The 18,486-nt window shown below is 42.4% G+C and overlaps 1 protein-coding gene across 7 annotated transcripts in view; it reads left to right on the forward strand.

The window, feature by feature from the left end:
• Window positions 1-18,486, forward strand: part of ELAVL2 (ELAV like RNA binding protein 2) — a 74,551-nt gene that overhangs the window by 23,495 nt on the left and 32,570 nt on the right. For all 7 annotated transcript variants that reach the window (XM_028129097.2, XM_028129093.2, XM_054727508.1 and 4 more), the window contains one exon: window positions 12,679-12,782. In XM_028129097.2, the coding sequence (XP_027984898.2) occupies window positions 12,679-12,782 (104 nt within the window). The remainder of the gene's footprint in view (window positions 1-12,678; window positions 12,783-18,486) is intronic.

Genomic DNA, 18,486 nt, shown 5'->3' on the forward strand with positions numbered 1-18,486 from the left:
TTTTGTATTGCCATATTATATGGGAAGGACTTAGGTATGTGTGTACGCCCAGAAGTCATATGTAATCTTGTGATTGCTGCATAAAATGTCAAAATAAGGTTTGTTAACATTTGGGCCAACTTACCGTAATTATTAACATTTTCTGTCCACTCATAATAGCCGCTTAACCATGGGAATAAAAGGATTCAGGTACACACGTTTTTGCAGCTATATAAAAGCTTTTCCCAGGCAGTTGTCTTGGGTTTTACCTTCTTGGTGGCTGGGGTTATCATCCATACCTGTGAGATGCATAGTGAATACATATTTGAGAGACTTTTGGGTTGGTGCTCTATTAATTTCTGGGGATTAACCTAAATTCAAAAGGTTCCTTGCCCTCTTACTTCTCTTACAAAGGTGAGAGGTTATCACGCCAAGGAACCGCAGATCCTGGGGCATTGAGGGTTGCCTTTGATTCCAATCCTGGCTCTGATTCTGGAAGGCTCACTGAAGGGGAAAAATTACTGGGCCCAGAAGTTCATTTTTGGGCAAAAGGGAACTTGGATTGAGTTAATTCTTATTCTAAGCTACGAGTGAATTTGGCACAGGCTCAGAGAACAGCACGAGCAAAAAGGTTTTGTGTGCCTTGGATAGAAGATTTGGGCTGGGGTTTGACAGAGGAGAGGTTAGCCATGTAGGATTGGGGCAGTTTGTAGGGATTTGTGAAAGAGATGGTGGATTGCATCCTTAAGTTTTGCTTTTAGAGCTCCTGGGGACTTGATTGGAAGGAGTCCAATTGACTAGTCAGGAGTCCAAATCTAGTCAATTTCTAGTCAGGTCTTCTTCCTGGGCCAGCACAGCTTCTTGCCTTGATCCTAGACCTGCATCTCCCCTGTGGCCCAGGCCACCACAGCATCTTCCCTAGGTCTTGCCTCATTGCACCTCCCTGCGTGATGCATCCATTGGTATGACCACCACTAACCTTCCCAGGGGACACCCCGTTTTCAGGGTGAGCATCTGCTCCCTCACGTCTGCTCAGACCACTTACAAAGAGAAAGTGAGTCTTTGGTGTGACCATCTCTATACTTCCCTACGGATTAGCTCTTCTCCAGAAACCTACTTCCTTAATTAGGCTGTTAAGAAACCCCTGCATTTTATCCCTGTTTCAACCAACTGAAGACTTCTCTTTTCTAGATTGTTCTGGTTACGTGTGACGCCCACTGCTTAATCATAGGTATTCCATGTTCATTAGGTGGCCCACATCTCCCTTATTTACTGTCATGCTTTAAATTTCTGAGCTTCAGATCTTAGAGGGCAGAAACCATGTGGTACCGATCCCACCTGCTTTTCTACAGCTCTGGAGCCACCCTCTGCCTAGGAAAGCATTTTAGTGCAATCTGCCGACGAGAGAAGTGTCTTGTGTGGGAGACGATTTTGGCAGTGGCAGACAAGTTTGGCTTTAGCCATGAGAATTGCTTTCTGAGTTTCTGGAAAAGGAGCATGTAAATCAAATCCTATTTTAAATGAATCTTTTTATAACGTGGATATCTCTAATCTATCTATTTTGTAATGATAGAGTTGTTTTGAGGGTTTACGTGATTTGTGTACCTGCAGGATGCTATTCTTTTTCTTTTATACATAGTATCTTGATGGATTGAGAAAGAATGTTGAATTTCTAGTCAATAGATTACGTGACAAGTAACCAGAAAAAAATGCAGGTATAGTTGGAGTTTATGATGAATATACTGGTTGCAAAGTTATGAATTTTGGGTGCATAGGTGTCTGCCTCAAAATAATTTCCCAAACTTGGCCAGAGGCAGCGAAGTGTATGCCAGGAAGACCAAAGTGGGAAAGGTCAGTTTTGATTTTAAAACCTACCTACCTCTTACCAGCTAGTTCTGTGCCTTTGAGCAAGTGAATCAGTAACTAGACCTCCATTTTTATATCTGTAAAATGGGTAGAGATGTTATCTACACAAAGTGTTGTTGTGAGAATTAAATGTGATAACTGTATGTCCCATAAAGCTCTTAAGTTGCTTAGTAGCGGTTTAAAACTAAGCAGCGACAATGTATGCCTCCAGAAAGCTACATAGAAACATTTATGGGAACAGACTTTTCCTAGACGTAGGGGGCTTTTCAGATTGGAAGGTTTTGGCTGGTGAACCTTTTAACTTTTGAATGAGAGAGATACCGTTTTTTAAAAAAAACACAACATTCTGTGTTCAAGAAGAAAATGAATCATGTCTAACAAGAATTTTTTTTTTATCATGTGGACCTGGTAGGATTTTTGTAGTCTGACCAATGTTTCCCCATTGTCTGGTCAAAACTGGGAGCTCTCCACCCATAGTGGTTGCAGGACTGACAGGATTTCAGAAAGGGCACTGAGCTCATTATAGTGCCGAGGGTCTGTAGTGTGTTTTTTCTTGCAATATCTGAGGAAAAATGATCTCTTACACAGAGAGAAAAACACATTAAGAAGCCATACTGCTTTTTGATGGACGACTTACTGGTTTCCGTGTGTGTGTGTGTGTGTGTGTGTGTGTGTGTGTGTGTGTGTGTGTCTAGATTGGCACCAGCTGGCAGGGTAAGCAACAGCAGATGCCCTTTTTACTACTGCACTTGTTAACTGGTTTCCTTCTTTACCACAATAATCTTTGTGGGATATAGTTCGTTTGCCCTCATCTCAAATGATACTTACTTGAACAAGTCCATCGCCTTTTAAGTAAGCACAAGATAAAGCAAGTCATGCAAACTCCCCCGCCCCCTCTGTGGTGAGGGGAGGGAGTGTGTGGCGTGGAATCTGTATACTGGCAGAGTTAATTATAATTAAAAAGTAATGAGAATATTGCAGCAGACCTACATCTCTCACTGAGAGTAGATTTTGCCTTAGCTCAGAGTTGTTAATGTTGTAACTTTTTTTGAACTGTAGAGTCTGACTTTCTGGCCAAACTGACAGTTTTTTGGCTTTTGCTCTTATCACGGGGGCAGCTCCAGTGTTTGAAGGTAGAAGTGCTGATTTTTCTTTTAGAGCAACTACCTAAATCACTAAGTAATGAGAACTGGCTTTTGTCTTAACAGCGGTGTTAAGATGCTACAATAAGTCACTCACTTGTCTCTCAAGCTAGAGAGCCTGCTAAGTTTAAGTCTTATCCCAGGATGTGCATTCCAGGTGAATTGGTTTATTTTCCCACTTTAGATAAAGAGCATTTTCCCCAATCTTCTTGGTCTTGGATACAAGACGTCTTAGTACGCAGGGGCAGGATGGAGGACTTAGAGGGTTGAATATGCCGTTGCTGTGCTCCACAGCCCAGGACTGAATCGTGTGGGAGTTCTTAATGTTTCCTGAAATGGTGATGTATTAAGAGCCCACAGTTTCGCCAGCTTAAGCAAGGTCACGCTGCATTGCCAGCAGATTCATAATTACTGGGACTGGAGCTATAGGAAAATAGACCTCTACCAGTTACATAATCTGAGGAGAGATATGGCCATTAAAATGAACTAGGAAAGAAAATACCCTGCTGCCCAGGTCATTGCCTGCTCCCTCTAGAATTAGGCCGCTTAGGGAATATTTACCAGATGATCACTATTTACAACTTTGATTTCAGCAGACAAGTTCCAATCGAAACATTTCTAGGTTACGTCTCCAAGTCTCTGTGAAGTCCTGAAAATCGCTTTAAAATCTTGGGGCAGTTTCGTCAGGGGCCAGCTTGATCAGCATTTGGGTGGAAAAGGCTTCGGAGCGAGCCATCTGTTCTGTATTGTGCCAGTGTCTAGGTTGAAGTCTCCAGCCTGGTGCTAATCCCTGGGGATGCTCTTTGGGGAGCTGGTCGAAGTGCTCCAAGCTTTCAGCGAGGCTGGCTGGGTCTGCAGCAACAGCATCCCACCGGTCTCCCACCTCACCATCTGACCTCTCTCATGAGAGGGCGGCCAGGAGGACCCCTTTCGTTTGACCTGCGTGCACCGGCTGTTTAACTGGGAGGACCTGCTGCATCGGCGGGGACTCAGGCTGAGTCAGGAGTTAACATTCGGAGAGGAACGTGACTAGGGAAGAGTGCACCCCTCTGTTGTTCTAAGATTCTCTCAAACCTTTCCCCTACTATGCGGTACCTGCCTGGTTTTGTTACATATCAGATATGAGATCCTTAAAAGCTCCTTTGTCAAGTCTGGTGTACGTTGCTCTGGTGCCAGAGTTGCAGTGCACAGCCTGTCTGAACAGACACACGTAATGAGTGCCCAAGAACAGAAAGTCCATCTGAAAAAATACAGCACATTTGCAGCTTTGTTGTATGTTTGAGGAGGAAGAAGGAAGGGTATTAAAATGAGGAAAAGCAGTGGGTGTGTCCTTAAAAACCAGTATTGCCCCTCTCCCCGCCCCCCCCCCGTCCCCCCCCCCCGCCCCACACACACCTTGGAGGGAAAAGTTGCTTTTCCATATCAAATTATTTGCTTACTTAAAAAAAATGAATGTTAAGGGATGCAGTTTTATATAGGGCTGTTTCTGAAGATAGTTTAAATTTGTCTCTCTGGCCCCGCCCCCCAAGTGTTACATTATTAGTCCTTCGGTTGCAAATACTCTTGCTTGTCAGAGAGGACCACACCATAGTGACCTGTTCCTGCTAACTGTGGGATTTCAAAAAGATTCATGCTGCTCTTTGTCCTTTTTTATTTCATAATACATCACTACTGCTCTAAATGAAATAATAGATACACATCAATCAGCGTAGTCACCTTTAAATGTTGATTCAACTACCCGGTTTTTACAGAATTCACTCTGCATTTTATTTGACTTGTACTTGAATAGTCTCGGCAGACTTAATTATATTAGCGAGAAAGCACTTTCAACAAAATTATATGCTGACATGCCATAATTCATACTTACAGATTTGTGAAACAGATTTATGTAAATCTATCAAATTACTCGAGGTGACATTATTTTTTTTTAAACTGGGACTTGATTTAAATGGTATTTGTAGAGAATTTTCATATGAAAAATTTTACAGGAACTATTTAAAAATATCTCTCACATCACTCCCTTACCAAGTCAGAATACGGTAACATTTGAGCATCTTGTCTTCCTTTGTTCTGTCATCCATCTGGTACAATGTAGGGACATGGGGAGCATGTTTATAAGGGCATCTCTCGTCTTCCTGGAAGGCAGATGGCTGTTTCTTCGTTTGTTCCTTGTTCATTAGCTCGCTTGTTCATTCGTTCATTTTTTTTTTCCCCATTCAGTGACCATGTCGTTAATAATCTGTATAGGGTCTTCTGAGCCTTGCTCAGTAGTCTGAAGGGGAGGCAGCCAGATGGACCCAATACCCATATATGTACTAAGATGAAAGGGTAATATAAGGACTGTGGAAGGACTAGAAGGAACATGGAACACTGTGTATGGGAGTGGGACAAATCGGGGTAGGTAATGGTCTCAGAGAAAGTCTCAAAGGATGTACGGGAGTTGACAGTTTGAGAGGTCCCATTCCAGGCGCAGGGCGATGGAATGTGCACTTTAGGGAATGTGCACTTTAGGGAATATGGTGAACATAAGCAAGAAGACGATGATGACCTTGGAGACTACAGCACAGTCAGACTCGTCTTTTAGAGAGATCGCCAGACAACATCGTGATGGAGGATGACTGGTTTTGAAGTTAACAGGAATCTGGGGAAGGCATGCTGGGGATAGGGCATTGTAGCAGTAATCCAAATAAGACATGAGGACCTGTGCTGAGGCAGAGGGGAGGGAGGAGGGGCAGATGGGGCTGGTAGACTTGGTAGGAGGTGATACCTGTGTGGTAGAACTGGCCTTGAAATAAGTCTGCTTGCACAGCTTCCCTATTAGACTTGAAGCTATTTCCTTCAAGTCTTCGATTAAATGCGACCGTTAGGATGAGACCCACTCTGACCACTGTGTTTAAATAGCAGCCCTGACCCCTCAACCCCCACTCCCCACACTCAGCTCTCTGCTTCCTTTTCCTTCCTTAGCTCTTATTTTCTTCATGGTAGATATTTCTTTTATCCCTTCTACCAGGATATAAGTTTTATGAAGAGGAATTTTTTGTCTCTTTGCTGTAAACTCGGGGACTACCAAAATGTAGACTTTCTATAACTGTAGAGCGAATGAATGCTAAATGTTGCTGAGAAATAATGTAGTATGACCTTTTTGTAAATACAGAATTTTATTTTTTACAATTCTATGTTGAGAAGGTTCTCACTTAGTATTGGTTGGATAAAATTAAATTAATGTGCCAGGTTTATAATCAAGAATTATGGCGGTCTATTGCCTTTACCTTTAAACCTGAGGGGACAATTCTGTACACTGGTAGTAATTTGAAGTAGAAAAGACTAAATAAAGTGACCTTTGAATTAAATGGGTCCAGAAGATTGTGTATTTTTAATTAAAATATGCAATTAAAATTTTAATTAAAGTGTGCCATTAAAAGCAGTGTAGGTGGCAAGGGAATGCTGCTGGTTTGAATTATGCACAGTTTGGCATAAATTGGAGTTTACTGTGTCTGCCACCAGCACTTTGTCACTACATGGATCCTCTTCCTGTTTTGCCCTTCCTGCTCTGACCCTCACGTGGCTCTCACCAGGCTCTGGTCCCATTCAGAGGCCTGTGAGAATCTCTGCTCTGTGCTTTAGATTACCTGACCTTGGTTCTAAGCAGCCTGTCTGTAACCGTTTTCTTTTTGCCAAGCATAGTTTATAAGCGAGTTTCGTCTCTTGGGAAGAAGAGATCCTTTATTGTGGCAAATGTGTTAGATTAAAAAAGAGGATGCAAAGCAAAGGCCCTCACGCACACTGTACGTAAAACATGTGCTGAAGTGCATGTCGACCTGGAGTTCTCAGCACTGGGTGACGGTCTTAGGCTGTATGACTCTTCACATAGCTTGCTCCATAGTGAAGTCCCTGCCATGGCTGTCAGGGCCAAGGCTTGCTTTAATGGTTCAAAAATGCCTAATAGTCTGCGACTATAGGTAGTTTGTGGGGACAGGTAGTGCTGACCTCATTCTTGATGTTCAGTTACCAGAAGGCATTGTTTTTTGGTTTCTAAAGCCAGGATATATATATATATATGTGTGTGTGTGTGTGTGTGTGTATATATATATATATATATATATATATATAGAGAGAGAGAGAGAGAGAGAGAGAGAGAGAGAGAGAGAGAGAGAGAAGGGGGGAGAGAACGCCTTAGTTTTGTCATTTTGTTCAAAATTTTCTTTTAATCATATTGATTTCCATAATGACTATATTTGGAATTTAAATGTAGAGCTTCATAAATTTTTTAAAGAAACGATTCTTGGTTTTGGGATTGTCAATGTGCACATTCTAAATTCAGAATGATTTGAAGAGTAGATTTGGGTGATAGGGATAAACGAGGCTTGGCTTGCAAGCCTTCCCTGGTGGGTTATGACTGCCACTAGCTGATGAATATAAGAGCGGGGAAAAGTAGATCCAGGCTATATATTTTTTATTGATGATTGACTTGACATAGTTTTATTTTTAAAAAATCTGCACTCACAATATCCTGAAATAGGCACTGTATAAGATACAATTTACTTAGTCATTGGAATTAATAACAGCAGAGTAATTCATATATAGGGATACTGATATTTGTATAAGAAATACAGGAATTTGAAAAACAGTGGGCCACTGTCACAAAACAATTTTTTTTTCTTTTGCCCTGTTAGAAAATGCCTGCCTGTTACATGATACTTCAGGCATATTAAAGATGTTCTGGGCTCAGATATAAACTAGTTCGAATTGAGTAAGAATATAGCATTTGAGGGTCATGGATTCAAGTCCTGACACAGCTTCCTACCTGCTTTTTTAGTCTGAAGAAGCTGATTGACTTTGCCTACCTTCAGATATCATTTCTCCCTGCAGGGGAAGAATGAGTCTCTCACATGATTAATGTGAGGCTAAATTTAAATAGTAAAACATTACACTGAGTGGCCAGATTATTATGATCTCTGAATGCATAATAATCTGGCCACTCAGTGTGTGTGTGTGTGTGTGTGTGTGTGTGTGTGTGTGTGTATTAGAGGCCCGGTGCATGAATTCGTGCATGGGTGGGGTCCGGCCAGCCTGGCCAGGGGGGAGGGGACATGGGCGGTTGGCCAGCCTACCTGCTGGTCGAACTCCTGGTTGAGGGGACAATTTGCATATTAGCCTTTTATTATATAGGATATACACTGAGTGGCCAGATTATTATGTGTTCAGAGATCATAATAATCTGGCCACTCAGTATATATAGCTGAAAGGTGAGAATGGGAGTCTTGCCTATCTTGGTGTCATCTGTGGTATTCCTATTTATTTTAAACATCTAATAAATATTGGCTGACTTGGCTAACTCACTTTAAAAAGAAAATCTGTGAGGTTCCTAACTCCTTTGTGTTCCAGTGCCAACATTTTAATGCATCTAGGAGAGTGTATTTAGGAATGCAGCCTTTTAGCTGCAGATAGACCCCGTCAGATGATTTTGCTGGGGCTAATAGTAATAGCAATTTGGCTGACTCATCGTTATTATAGCTAGCCATGATTGCTCCAGGGGGTCAGGTCAAAGATCCATTAAATGGATGGGCCATGTGATGGTGATGTTGATAATACCTTTGGTTAAATACACAACACCATAATGCTTCTCATTTATTCACTTAGCAAGCTTTTGAGTGCCCAGTGTGCTGGGCATGAGAGCTCAGAGGCCAGCCTGGGGGACAGCTAAGCAGGGACTGGGCTTTTCCCTTCACCCGGTGACCCAGCTCCGCAGGCACTACTGTGCTCAGCGTGACCTCAGCCGGCCAATGAACTGTTTCTCTGAAGTGATGGGTAACGTGATGATTTTAGAAGAAGGATATCCACTTATACCTTAAGGCATCTGTGAAAGGCACCCTTCCCTGCAGAGTCACTTCACGTGTCCAGACTACAGCACCCGGCCCTCCTCAGGCTCCCAGAAGCCTCATTTGTAGCCCTTAATTATCTCTCCCCATGAACACTGTGACTCTCAGCGTTGGTCACCAGGATTTATAAAACCTAGTACAGTGCTTTGTAATAGGCCAATAAAATAAAAATCCTTGGGACTGGGTCTTAGACCTCAGTTTGTTTTTCTTTTTTAAAGCTTTGAGGATTATTTTATTGTGCAACCAAGATTGAGAAAGCACTGTGATTAGAAGCTGCTGAAATGCAGGTGTGAGGGTAGTGCCAGAAGCTAGGAGAAATGGACTCCTAATGCTGGTACAAGTGATGACTTGATTTATTTTGTCATAGAATAGCAGTGTGACCAGAGGACACCATGTTTGGCTTGCCTTTCTATTTCTCATCTTCCTGATTTAATGTAATTATTAATTTATTTGTGAATTTGTCTTTAATGTTGAAAGTCATACAGATAATTCCTTTTTCTCCCCATGGACCTCCTCTACCCTGCAGCCCTCCAGGCCTTCACCAAAGTATTATCTGTGTCCATGCATTATGCATATACGCATATAAGTTCTTTGGTTGTATTAAACACCTTAACCTATAGTAGAAATACGTACTTTTTCCTCACTTTATGTTTTTCTTTCTTTTTCCTGTTTTTTTTTTTTTTTTTGGTCAATCCTCACCCCAGGATATTTTTTCCATTGATTTTTAGAGATCGTGGGAGGGAAGTGGGGAGAAAAGGAGAGTGGGGAGACATCAATGTGAGATAGACACATCAATTGGTTGCCTCCCGCATGTGCCCCAAATGGGGCCAGGGAATTAAACCTGTAACCCAGGTATGCACCCTTGTCTGGGAATCGAACCGGATTCAGTGCGGGGGCTGATACTCTCTAACCATTGAGCACACCGGCCAGGGCTCCTCACTTTATCTTTCGGCCAGAATAACCTTCCGTCACAGCAGATGTTCGCAGCACTGTTGCAGCAACCTCATTGGGTAGGGATTCTCCTTCTCGTTTTAGAAATAAGGAAGTGGTGACTCAGGGAGGCTAAGTAGCTTCTCTAGAGTCACACAGCTGGTAAGTGGCACAGCCAGGATTGGAAGCCCTTGTGTCTTTCTCCAAAGCCCGTATTCTTTTCATCATAAACTGCTTCCTTGAGCAGGTATTTTTATGTTCAGCCAATTTGAATCCTTCTCAGCAACAGTAGAGCTGAGGCACATTTCCTCAGAAGGCACTCACTACGCTTGCAGTGCACACGTGGTGTTTGTCAAATTAGTATAAAGCTGAGTGCTTAAAATTACAGTGGTTTCACCTGCAACGTTTAGAAAATAGAACCATGAGTAAAACACAGTCTCTATGATTAGTAGGAGAGAAGCGGGTGAACTGAGTTAACTTTAGCTGTCCCCTACCGCCCCCCCTTTAAAAAAAACAAAACAAGAAAAAAATACAACTTGATAAGAGGGCATACGTTAGCAATGATTAGGCCAAATAAGGATAGTGGTCTCCAAAGTATAATCACAAGTTTTCATGATTGTTAGGTATTGTGTTTAGCCTGCCTCCATACCTTCCCCCACCTCCATCCCCCACTCCCTCCTTTCATCCCCTCCCCTCCCCCTCCGTGTCTTTCTTGTTTTCTGTGTAGAACCACATCAGGGTAACCAGAGTGGCTATTCAAAATTCCAGTATTCATAACCACTAAGGTATCCCTTAACACAGGGGTGGGGAGTCTTTCTCCCCCAAGGGTCATTTGGGTATTTATAACATCATTCCCAGGCCGTACGAAATTATCAGCTTAAAAATTAGCCTGCTATATTTGGTCAAGCATTTAATTAACTCACCCCTAATGCCTTGGCAGGGCCAGACCAGATGATTTTGTGGGCCTTAGAGGGCTGGATGTTCCCCAGCCCTGCCTTAAAAGAAAAAACAATCCCTCATCTCTTTATGAACTTGATACAAAGATGCTGTTTATTTATTTACTTTTTTAAAAAAATATATTTTATTGGTTTTTTACAGAGAGGAAGAGAGAGGGATAGAGAGTTAGAAACATCGATGAGAGAGAAACATCGACCAGCTGCCTCCTGCACACCCCCCACCGTGCATGTGCCCGCAACCAAGGTACATGCCCTTGACCAGAATCGAACCTGGGACCCTTGAGTCCGCAGGCCGACGCTCTATCCACTGAGCCAAACCGGTTTCGGCTATTTATTTACTTTTAAAATAAGTTTTTATTGATTCTAGAGAGAGAGGAAGGGAGCGGGGGAGAGAGAGACACACATCAATCAGCTGCCTCCTGCATGCCCCCTACTAGGGATCAAGCCCACATCCGGAGCTTGTGCCCTGACCCGGAATTGAACCAGCGACCTTCTGGTGCACAGAATGATGCTCAACCAACTGAGCCATACCGGCCAGGGCCAAAGATGGTACTTAATGCAAAGCATTTGTACCTCACTAGGCATCTTCCAGGAAAACCTGCATTAAGTGTGGTTTTCCTTTCAGTGGACCATCCCTCTTTTTATGTGCGTTTTGTAGTGCTTCTCACCTTTTCAAACCGAGAAACCTTCCCCTTGTTGAAAAGTCGAGGCCTCTAGGATTGGCTTTCCTAAATGTGCATTTCATTGATTCCAACCCCTTGTCATTTCCTGTTGTTTTAGAGTTGGGGCGTGATTGAGCCAGCGGTGAGAGGGCTCAGATGACAGGGAAAAGCAGCCGTCAAAATACTTATTTGAAACAACTCTTACTCCAAACATCCTGTTTTGTTACCTTTGTCTGTGCTTTTTTTTTCCTTCCCACATGCGCTTGGGCATCCTTAGTGCAAATCTTTGTGTTCATATTTCCCTGCATTCCTCACCTAGGCCAGTGGTCGGCAAACTCATAAGTCAACAGAGCCAAATATCAACAGTACAACGATTGAAATTTCTTTTGAGAGCCAAATTTTTTAAACTTAAACTTCTTCTAACGCCACTTATTTAAAACAGACTCGCCCAGGCCGTGGTATTTTGTGGAAGAGCCACACTCAGGGGGCCAAAGAGCCGCATGTGGCTCGCGAGCTGCAGTTTGCCAACCACGGACCTCGGCCATCAAACCCCTTTTAGAAAATTGGGCTCAGTTTATCTGAAGAAGCTTTCCTCTGAAATAAATGTCTGCCTACATACAGCAGTGGGCAAAAGTAGGTTTACAGTTGTGAGTACACAGAACAGAGTTTATTCTTGTATTATTTACTAATTATTTGTATTACAACTGTAAACCTTCTTTTGCCTACACATACATAACACACACACATTAACACACACATACATATGATTTTTCACCATTTTAGACTCTGAAATAATTGTACTTGGTAAAGGCTGTTAGTCAGGGTTCGATGTACGGAATACTGACAGGTTTTTGGGTGGTGCTTCCTGCCCTCCCGTTTTATGGGTAGGAAACTGAAGTGAAAAGGTCGTGTCCGTGGAGCCCACTCCATGTAGATATAAAAGAAAAATCCGGTTTCCAAAGCTGAGTGTTGCCTTGCTGTGCGCTCCGGCTCAGGCAGGGCCGGTGTGCTGCTAACTCGGGGGATGGGTGTTTCTTTAAGTGGCACAACTTGCCGAGTTCTTATTGATGTTTGAACGTGCACACGGAGTGGAAAGGAGATGAAAAAGACCACGTCTGTCTTCCTAGAGGAATTAAAGGGGACTTCTTTTTACTATGGAGAAAATACGCTGGTGTTAATGGCAAGACCACATGCTGGAATGAAAGGGGATCTCTGTCATCAGCATGTAGAACTGATGTATGCCTTTTTTCTTTCTTTTCATTAGGACAGAGCTTGGGATATGGCTTTGTGAACTACATTGACCCTAAGGATGCAGAGAAAGCGATCAACACCCTCAATGGATTGAGACTTCAAACCAAAACAATAAAAGTATGTTGATTTTTTTTTTTTTTAATATCTACTTGCAGAACAGATTTAAAAAGATTAAGGTCTACTTTTAGTTCTTTCCTTTGTTCATTTTGTGCCCACATAGACACTTCTCTGGGGGTTTAGTGGAATTTTTTGTTTGGTGACATGATGGGGAAAGTTTACTTGGGAGTACTTCATGTAATCACTCCTGTATTAACAAAGGGACAGCAGCAACTTTTTAAGACAAGTACCTTATGAAGCCTCGTGAATTAAATCTCCTTTCTGTATAGCTAATTCCCTGCCATATAATTCGAGGAATCCTTAGGCCAGTTCTTGTAGTAACGGCATACTTGTTCTGTAAAGGGCCAAGTGGCAAATATGGTAAGGTTTATGGGCCACAGTGATTGTCACAGCTTCTCAGCTCTGCTCTTGTGGCTTTAGTTCATAGCTACTACATGAACTCATAGGTGTGGTTGTGATCCTGTAAAACTTTATTTATGGACCCCAACAGGTGAATTTCGTGAAATGTCCGTGTGTTGCAAAATGGTCTTTTTATTTTACCCCAATCATTTAAAAATATAAAAACCTTCCTTCTGTAGTTCATGGTCTACAGAAAGACAGGTGCACACCGGCTGCAGTCCTGGGCTGGAGGTTGGCTCTTATCTAGCAGGTTCAACTTGGCTTTGAGGAGACTGACAAAGAGCGCTCCCATGCCACACAGGTTATTCCTCCTGTTATATTTTTCTTTTTAAGACACATGTTAAATAATTTTGTGGCTATTTTTCTGTGTTGTTGTTGTTGTGTGTGTGTGTGTATTTTTGAAGTTCTTATGTGGATTCTCTCTGGTAAGAAGTTAATCCAATTGGCGGTATAGATTTTTTTCCCTTTAGAAAATAAAAGGGATGTTGCCTCTGGCAAACTCTTAGTACAGGAGCCATCGATTTTCCCTCTCCTGCTCGGTGCAGACATTGCCAATCAATCACTGTAGTCTTTCTCCCTGAGTTTGGATGTGGCTCCCAAATATTTTTCAAAATAGTGTTCCAGACAACCTCAATCAATTGACTCGAGTTGGAACCTGTTTTCCACACTTGATTTAAGAAGTGTGCTCAGATTATAGCCTGAAGTGGTGAGGGGAAGTTAGTCAAGGCTGACGGTGGCATTCATCTTGCTTAGAGACTTGTCTAGGAGATTTCTGCTCATTTCTTCAGGCATCTGGAAAGGCAGTGTCATCTTTGTGCTTATAAGTGGCTTCTCTTAGAATTGTCAGTTAAAGTACTTCATTAGCCCTGGATGGTTTTGTCACCTCATTCTTTATATTTATTGGCCAATAGAAAAAATGCCTCCCAACTCCTGACTCATCCAACGGAGAAGTACATGTGTTGGCCCCCAAATGTACTTGGATGTAAGATGTTCAAGAGTTCTACATGTTTCTTGATCAAGAAAATGTCCTTTGTATGAAAAGGTTCACCCTTGGATCAGAAAATGAATTGGTTACTGTTATCAGAATTTGAGGGGGAAAAATTAGATCTCTAATACAGTCTCTGCTCACCAAGATTGAAGTTTGCTTTGACCTTGGTTTTCCAGTCTGGACTGCTTTTTCTAATTGTTCTTCCTACTCTGCATACTTTCGGTTTGTGTCACAGAGATGATCCTTTTAAAAGCACTATTAATTAAGCGAATGCTCTTATTAAAGAAGATATTCGATATCTGATTACATTCGGATTGGTTTGTGTGTTCTTGATCCTGTTGCACATTTTCACGGGCCTCCCAGCTTAATTTTATTGTCAGGATTGCTGCTGAGGGATCATAATTTTGAAGTTCTGGGTTGTGGTTAAGAAACTGGGATAGATGGTTGGGATGGCTCGTTTCAGGATATACCCTTTTCTCTGCTCCAGAAATAACCACCCTTATTTTATTCTAGTGAGTTAGTTACTTTGCTCCACGTCAGTTCTTTGTCACATTGTCCACAAGAAAGCAGAAATGCAGGGGAAACAGGTCGCCATAGAATAGATTCCAATCGCCTGCAAGAAAGCCCTTTGACAACAGCTGCTTCCTCACTGTCCATGGCCGGCCTTCTCCGCAGGGCCCAGCTGGCCTGGGCGGAGTGCATGGGAGATAGGACAGTCATGCCTTGTGGCTTTTACTCTGTGACATCTGCTACTTCTCTTCTGATTTTCTGAAATGGGGGTGGGGGTGGTGGGTAAGCAGCAGGCTCCTTCCTTCCCCACCCCCATTCGGTTCCTTCAAAAATATCAGATAACAGCTGGTCTCCTCAGTTTGGCCCAGATTTCTCGAGAGGCAAAGCAGACCATTTTCCAAAACTACATACATAGTACCATTTTTTGGTCTGTTTGTTCTTTCTGTGTATTTTTTTTTTTTTCAATTAGATGTGTTTTGTGTTCTTATCCAGCATCTTGAGCCAGTTCTTTTCTGGTGTTCAAAGTTACCTTTTGGAAGCTCTTTTTAAGCCCCTTTCGTTCCCTGGGATACTGTTCTATAAATTACCCTTTTTTTCCTTCCTTCAGTCCACCCTGGAGGAAGGTGTCAGGATAATCTTAGAAAAACACAGTTTCCTCATGTTACTTTTCAGAATTCTCGAGTATTTCCCTACCGCTTCACCATATCATCTGGCTTAGCAAGGAGGGCCTGGGAGAAAGCAAGAAGCAACAGGGAGAGCCCAGACTTTGGCTCCTTAGGAAGGTGATGGGAAAAAGAAGAGAGCCGAGGTGGGGCTGCCGTCAGCTCACTGGGAAGTCAGAGAAAATGGGGCCTTGGAGACAGGTTCAGGGTGTTGCTAGCCCGGGACAAACTGCCACTGCCCATTGCCCTCCCCTGCTTGCAAGTCTCGTGGGGACCCTTAGAGTTTAGGAGAAAGAAAATTCCCTCGAAAAGGAGATTTCAGTGGGTGTGCCCCAGGGAGGGCACGGTGGCGTAACTTTGGAGCCTCCATTGATATTAGGTTATTACCACCCTCCACCGTAGTCAGACGGGCCCTTTGCTTGCAAGCTGATCTTATTCCTCCTCGCCTCTGCACGTATCTCATGTAGCTCCCACTTCCTGGCATCCCCTTTCCCACGCATTTTAGTTTAATAGTGGCCATCCCCATCTTTCGGAGCCCATCTGAAGTCTTCCCTTCAGCGGCTGCCTTGCTGGGTTGTTGCAGCCTGGATTGGGTTTTCTCTTCTTTGAAATCTGTTCTCTTTACCCTTGAGAAACCACGGAATCTTTGGGGTTGAAAGCACCCATGTATAATTTAGACTTAAGCATTACCCTCTGTCCCCAATGAAAAAGTTGAGACCAGTAGTTTAGCTAAGATCAGGGAGTTAAAGATAGAGCTGGGACTCAAATCCTTGTCTTCTGATACCTCTTTCCTGTAGAGCAAGCATGTCAAACTCAAAGGCTAACACGGGCCAGATACACAAGGTTTAAGTTTAAGTGGGCCGCAAAAAAACACACAAAAGCTTCAATTTTCGTGGAAACGTAGGTTTATTTCGATAGAGACATGCTGAATACAAAGGGCTGAAATAAATGAGTAATTGTTAACATAAAATAATAGAACATTTTAATAAAAATTAATATCTTTCCTTGAGCATTAACTTAGCAGACACTGAATAACTGCACAGATTAATAAGTGTAGTGCAAATAAACCTATTTTTCTTGTTCTCCGAAAGTGAAATATTTCCTGTTTCGCACACCAAACAAGTCAGTCCAAGACTAATGACGTGGCAATCAGCTGCTAAAATATTCGCTGCTGGTATTAGTGGAGAGAAATGGTGCGCCTGTATGTAAGGCTCATAAGGGAAATGAATGCAACATGATTATAGTAATCAGTCATTAGCGAACATTGTACTTATTAATAATTATGTATAACAGGATATTGTAAAAATTAAGTTATGAAATTTTTATTAAAAGATCTCTTACATACCGTTATATTGGCTGGGCCGCAAAAATATTCGTTGTGGGCCGTGAGTTTGACATGCTTGCTGTAGAGAGCTGCAGCAGATTAATTAACATACATGGTATATACAGGTATACACGAGTTTGTGTACTCCTTGAGTGCAGGTTTCTGTTGTTTTCTAAGCCACCTAGCATGTAGTATGCATTTGGTAAAATGCCTGGTTATTGGAATATTGAAACAGTGCATCAAGTGCTGTGAACGGTGGTTTATTTAGCAGTTTCTCTCCGGGCTTCCTAACAGCATTAGCCCAGTAGGGTTTTGTGCAGATGGATCTTGTGTTGAACAAATGACAACTATTCAGTATTTCTGCAGTGCATGACGTGGAGTCCCTCGGGCACTGCCAAACGTGGTTGCATCAGAATCACAAGGCGAGGGAGTTAGTAATACAGGTTCCGGGAGCCACTTCAGACCGATTAGGTCAGTGTTCAGAGGTGAGACACAGGGATCTCCTCAAGTGCTTCCCAGGGAACGTGTGAAGGCAGGTCTAAGACCTAGCACTTAGGAACCTCTAAAACATACCCTTTTTTGAATGGATTTCCTAAATATTCAATAATTTTGCATGCAAAGTTCAGTCTGTCTTTAGCTTTTACCTTTGTAATCCTCTTGTGGATAATTCTTTTAACCGCAGTATTGCCCATGCTTTCTCTCGAGCATGCTGAACGATAGCTCAGCATTCAGAGTAGAAAGTAGTTCATACTGTTTTCACTTTTTAAAAAGCGAGGCTTAGAAATGAGAAAACCTTAATTATTCATCTAATTTAGAAAGGTATTCATTTTAAGTAATAGCATTCATAAGTTAAAGTCTCAAGGTGGTTATTTTCTTCTCCTAAGATCACTTCTTTCTCAGGTTGGGGCGATGTCCCAGCAGTTTACCTGGCTGGTGACGTTACACCATCTCTGAATTGTCTGGGAGGCAGGCAAGACAAGTAAAGCCTGTCCCTGGCATTGAGATGGTAACTGACATGTAATATTACAATATTTTTAACTTCTGCTATTAGGGAGGGCAGTGAAAAGGTAGCACATGTGCAATTCAGACGTGCAGGGGACAAGAAAAATCTCATGGCCATGTTAAATATCGTATGCTGGGGTTGGGTGAGGGGCCAGGGTTCTCCTCTGAGCCCTCTGGTCCCCTGTAGGAACCCATCATTTTGTGGACTATTCCGGCACCAGTGGTTGTGACTGCTTTGTTCAGTCTTTGTGTGATTTCTCTACTCATTTTGGTTTTAAAGGGGGTTAAGGACAGCATTGATAAAATCTAAAGACTTGTGAAACATTTATGGCTTAAAGCCAATACTTTTAACCTTTTGCCTGGGTTCATAGTATCACACGTTAAGTGCATGATTCAATTCATGCATTTCTAAAAATACTTAGAGGCTTTTTTCTCCATCAAGTACTGTGACTAGGTGATTATCACCCACACAGTGAAGTGGATGCCTGGACTCAGGCTTCTCTCCTGATTCCCCCCTCTTCTGCTACAGGCTTAGGAAGCATAATTATTCCTGAAATGAGCTTATTTTATCAGGAAAGTAGGAGCCCTGATCTCAAGGAATAGAGCTTTTCATTATTACTGATAGCTACTACCTCCAGGAATCCATCTATTCCCTACCCCAAAATCCTGTCTGAAAGTACTCCCAGAATAGGAAAACTACCTCAGTTTGGTTTTAATTAAATGAATCTTTTTCTTAATCATTCAGACATAGACCAGGCTAAATTTTACCTTTGCTTAAAAATTAATTGATACTCTTGAGATTATCACATTTAAGCGAAG

Source organism: Eptesicus fuscus, chromosome 15 (genome assembly GCF_027574615.1).
Source record: "Eptesicus fuscus isolate TK198812 chromosome 15, DD_ASM_mEF_20220401, whole genome shotgun sequence".
Lineage (NCBI taxonomy): Eukaryota > Metazoa > Chordata > Mammalia > Chiroptera > Vespertilionidae > Eptesicus > Eptesicus fuscus.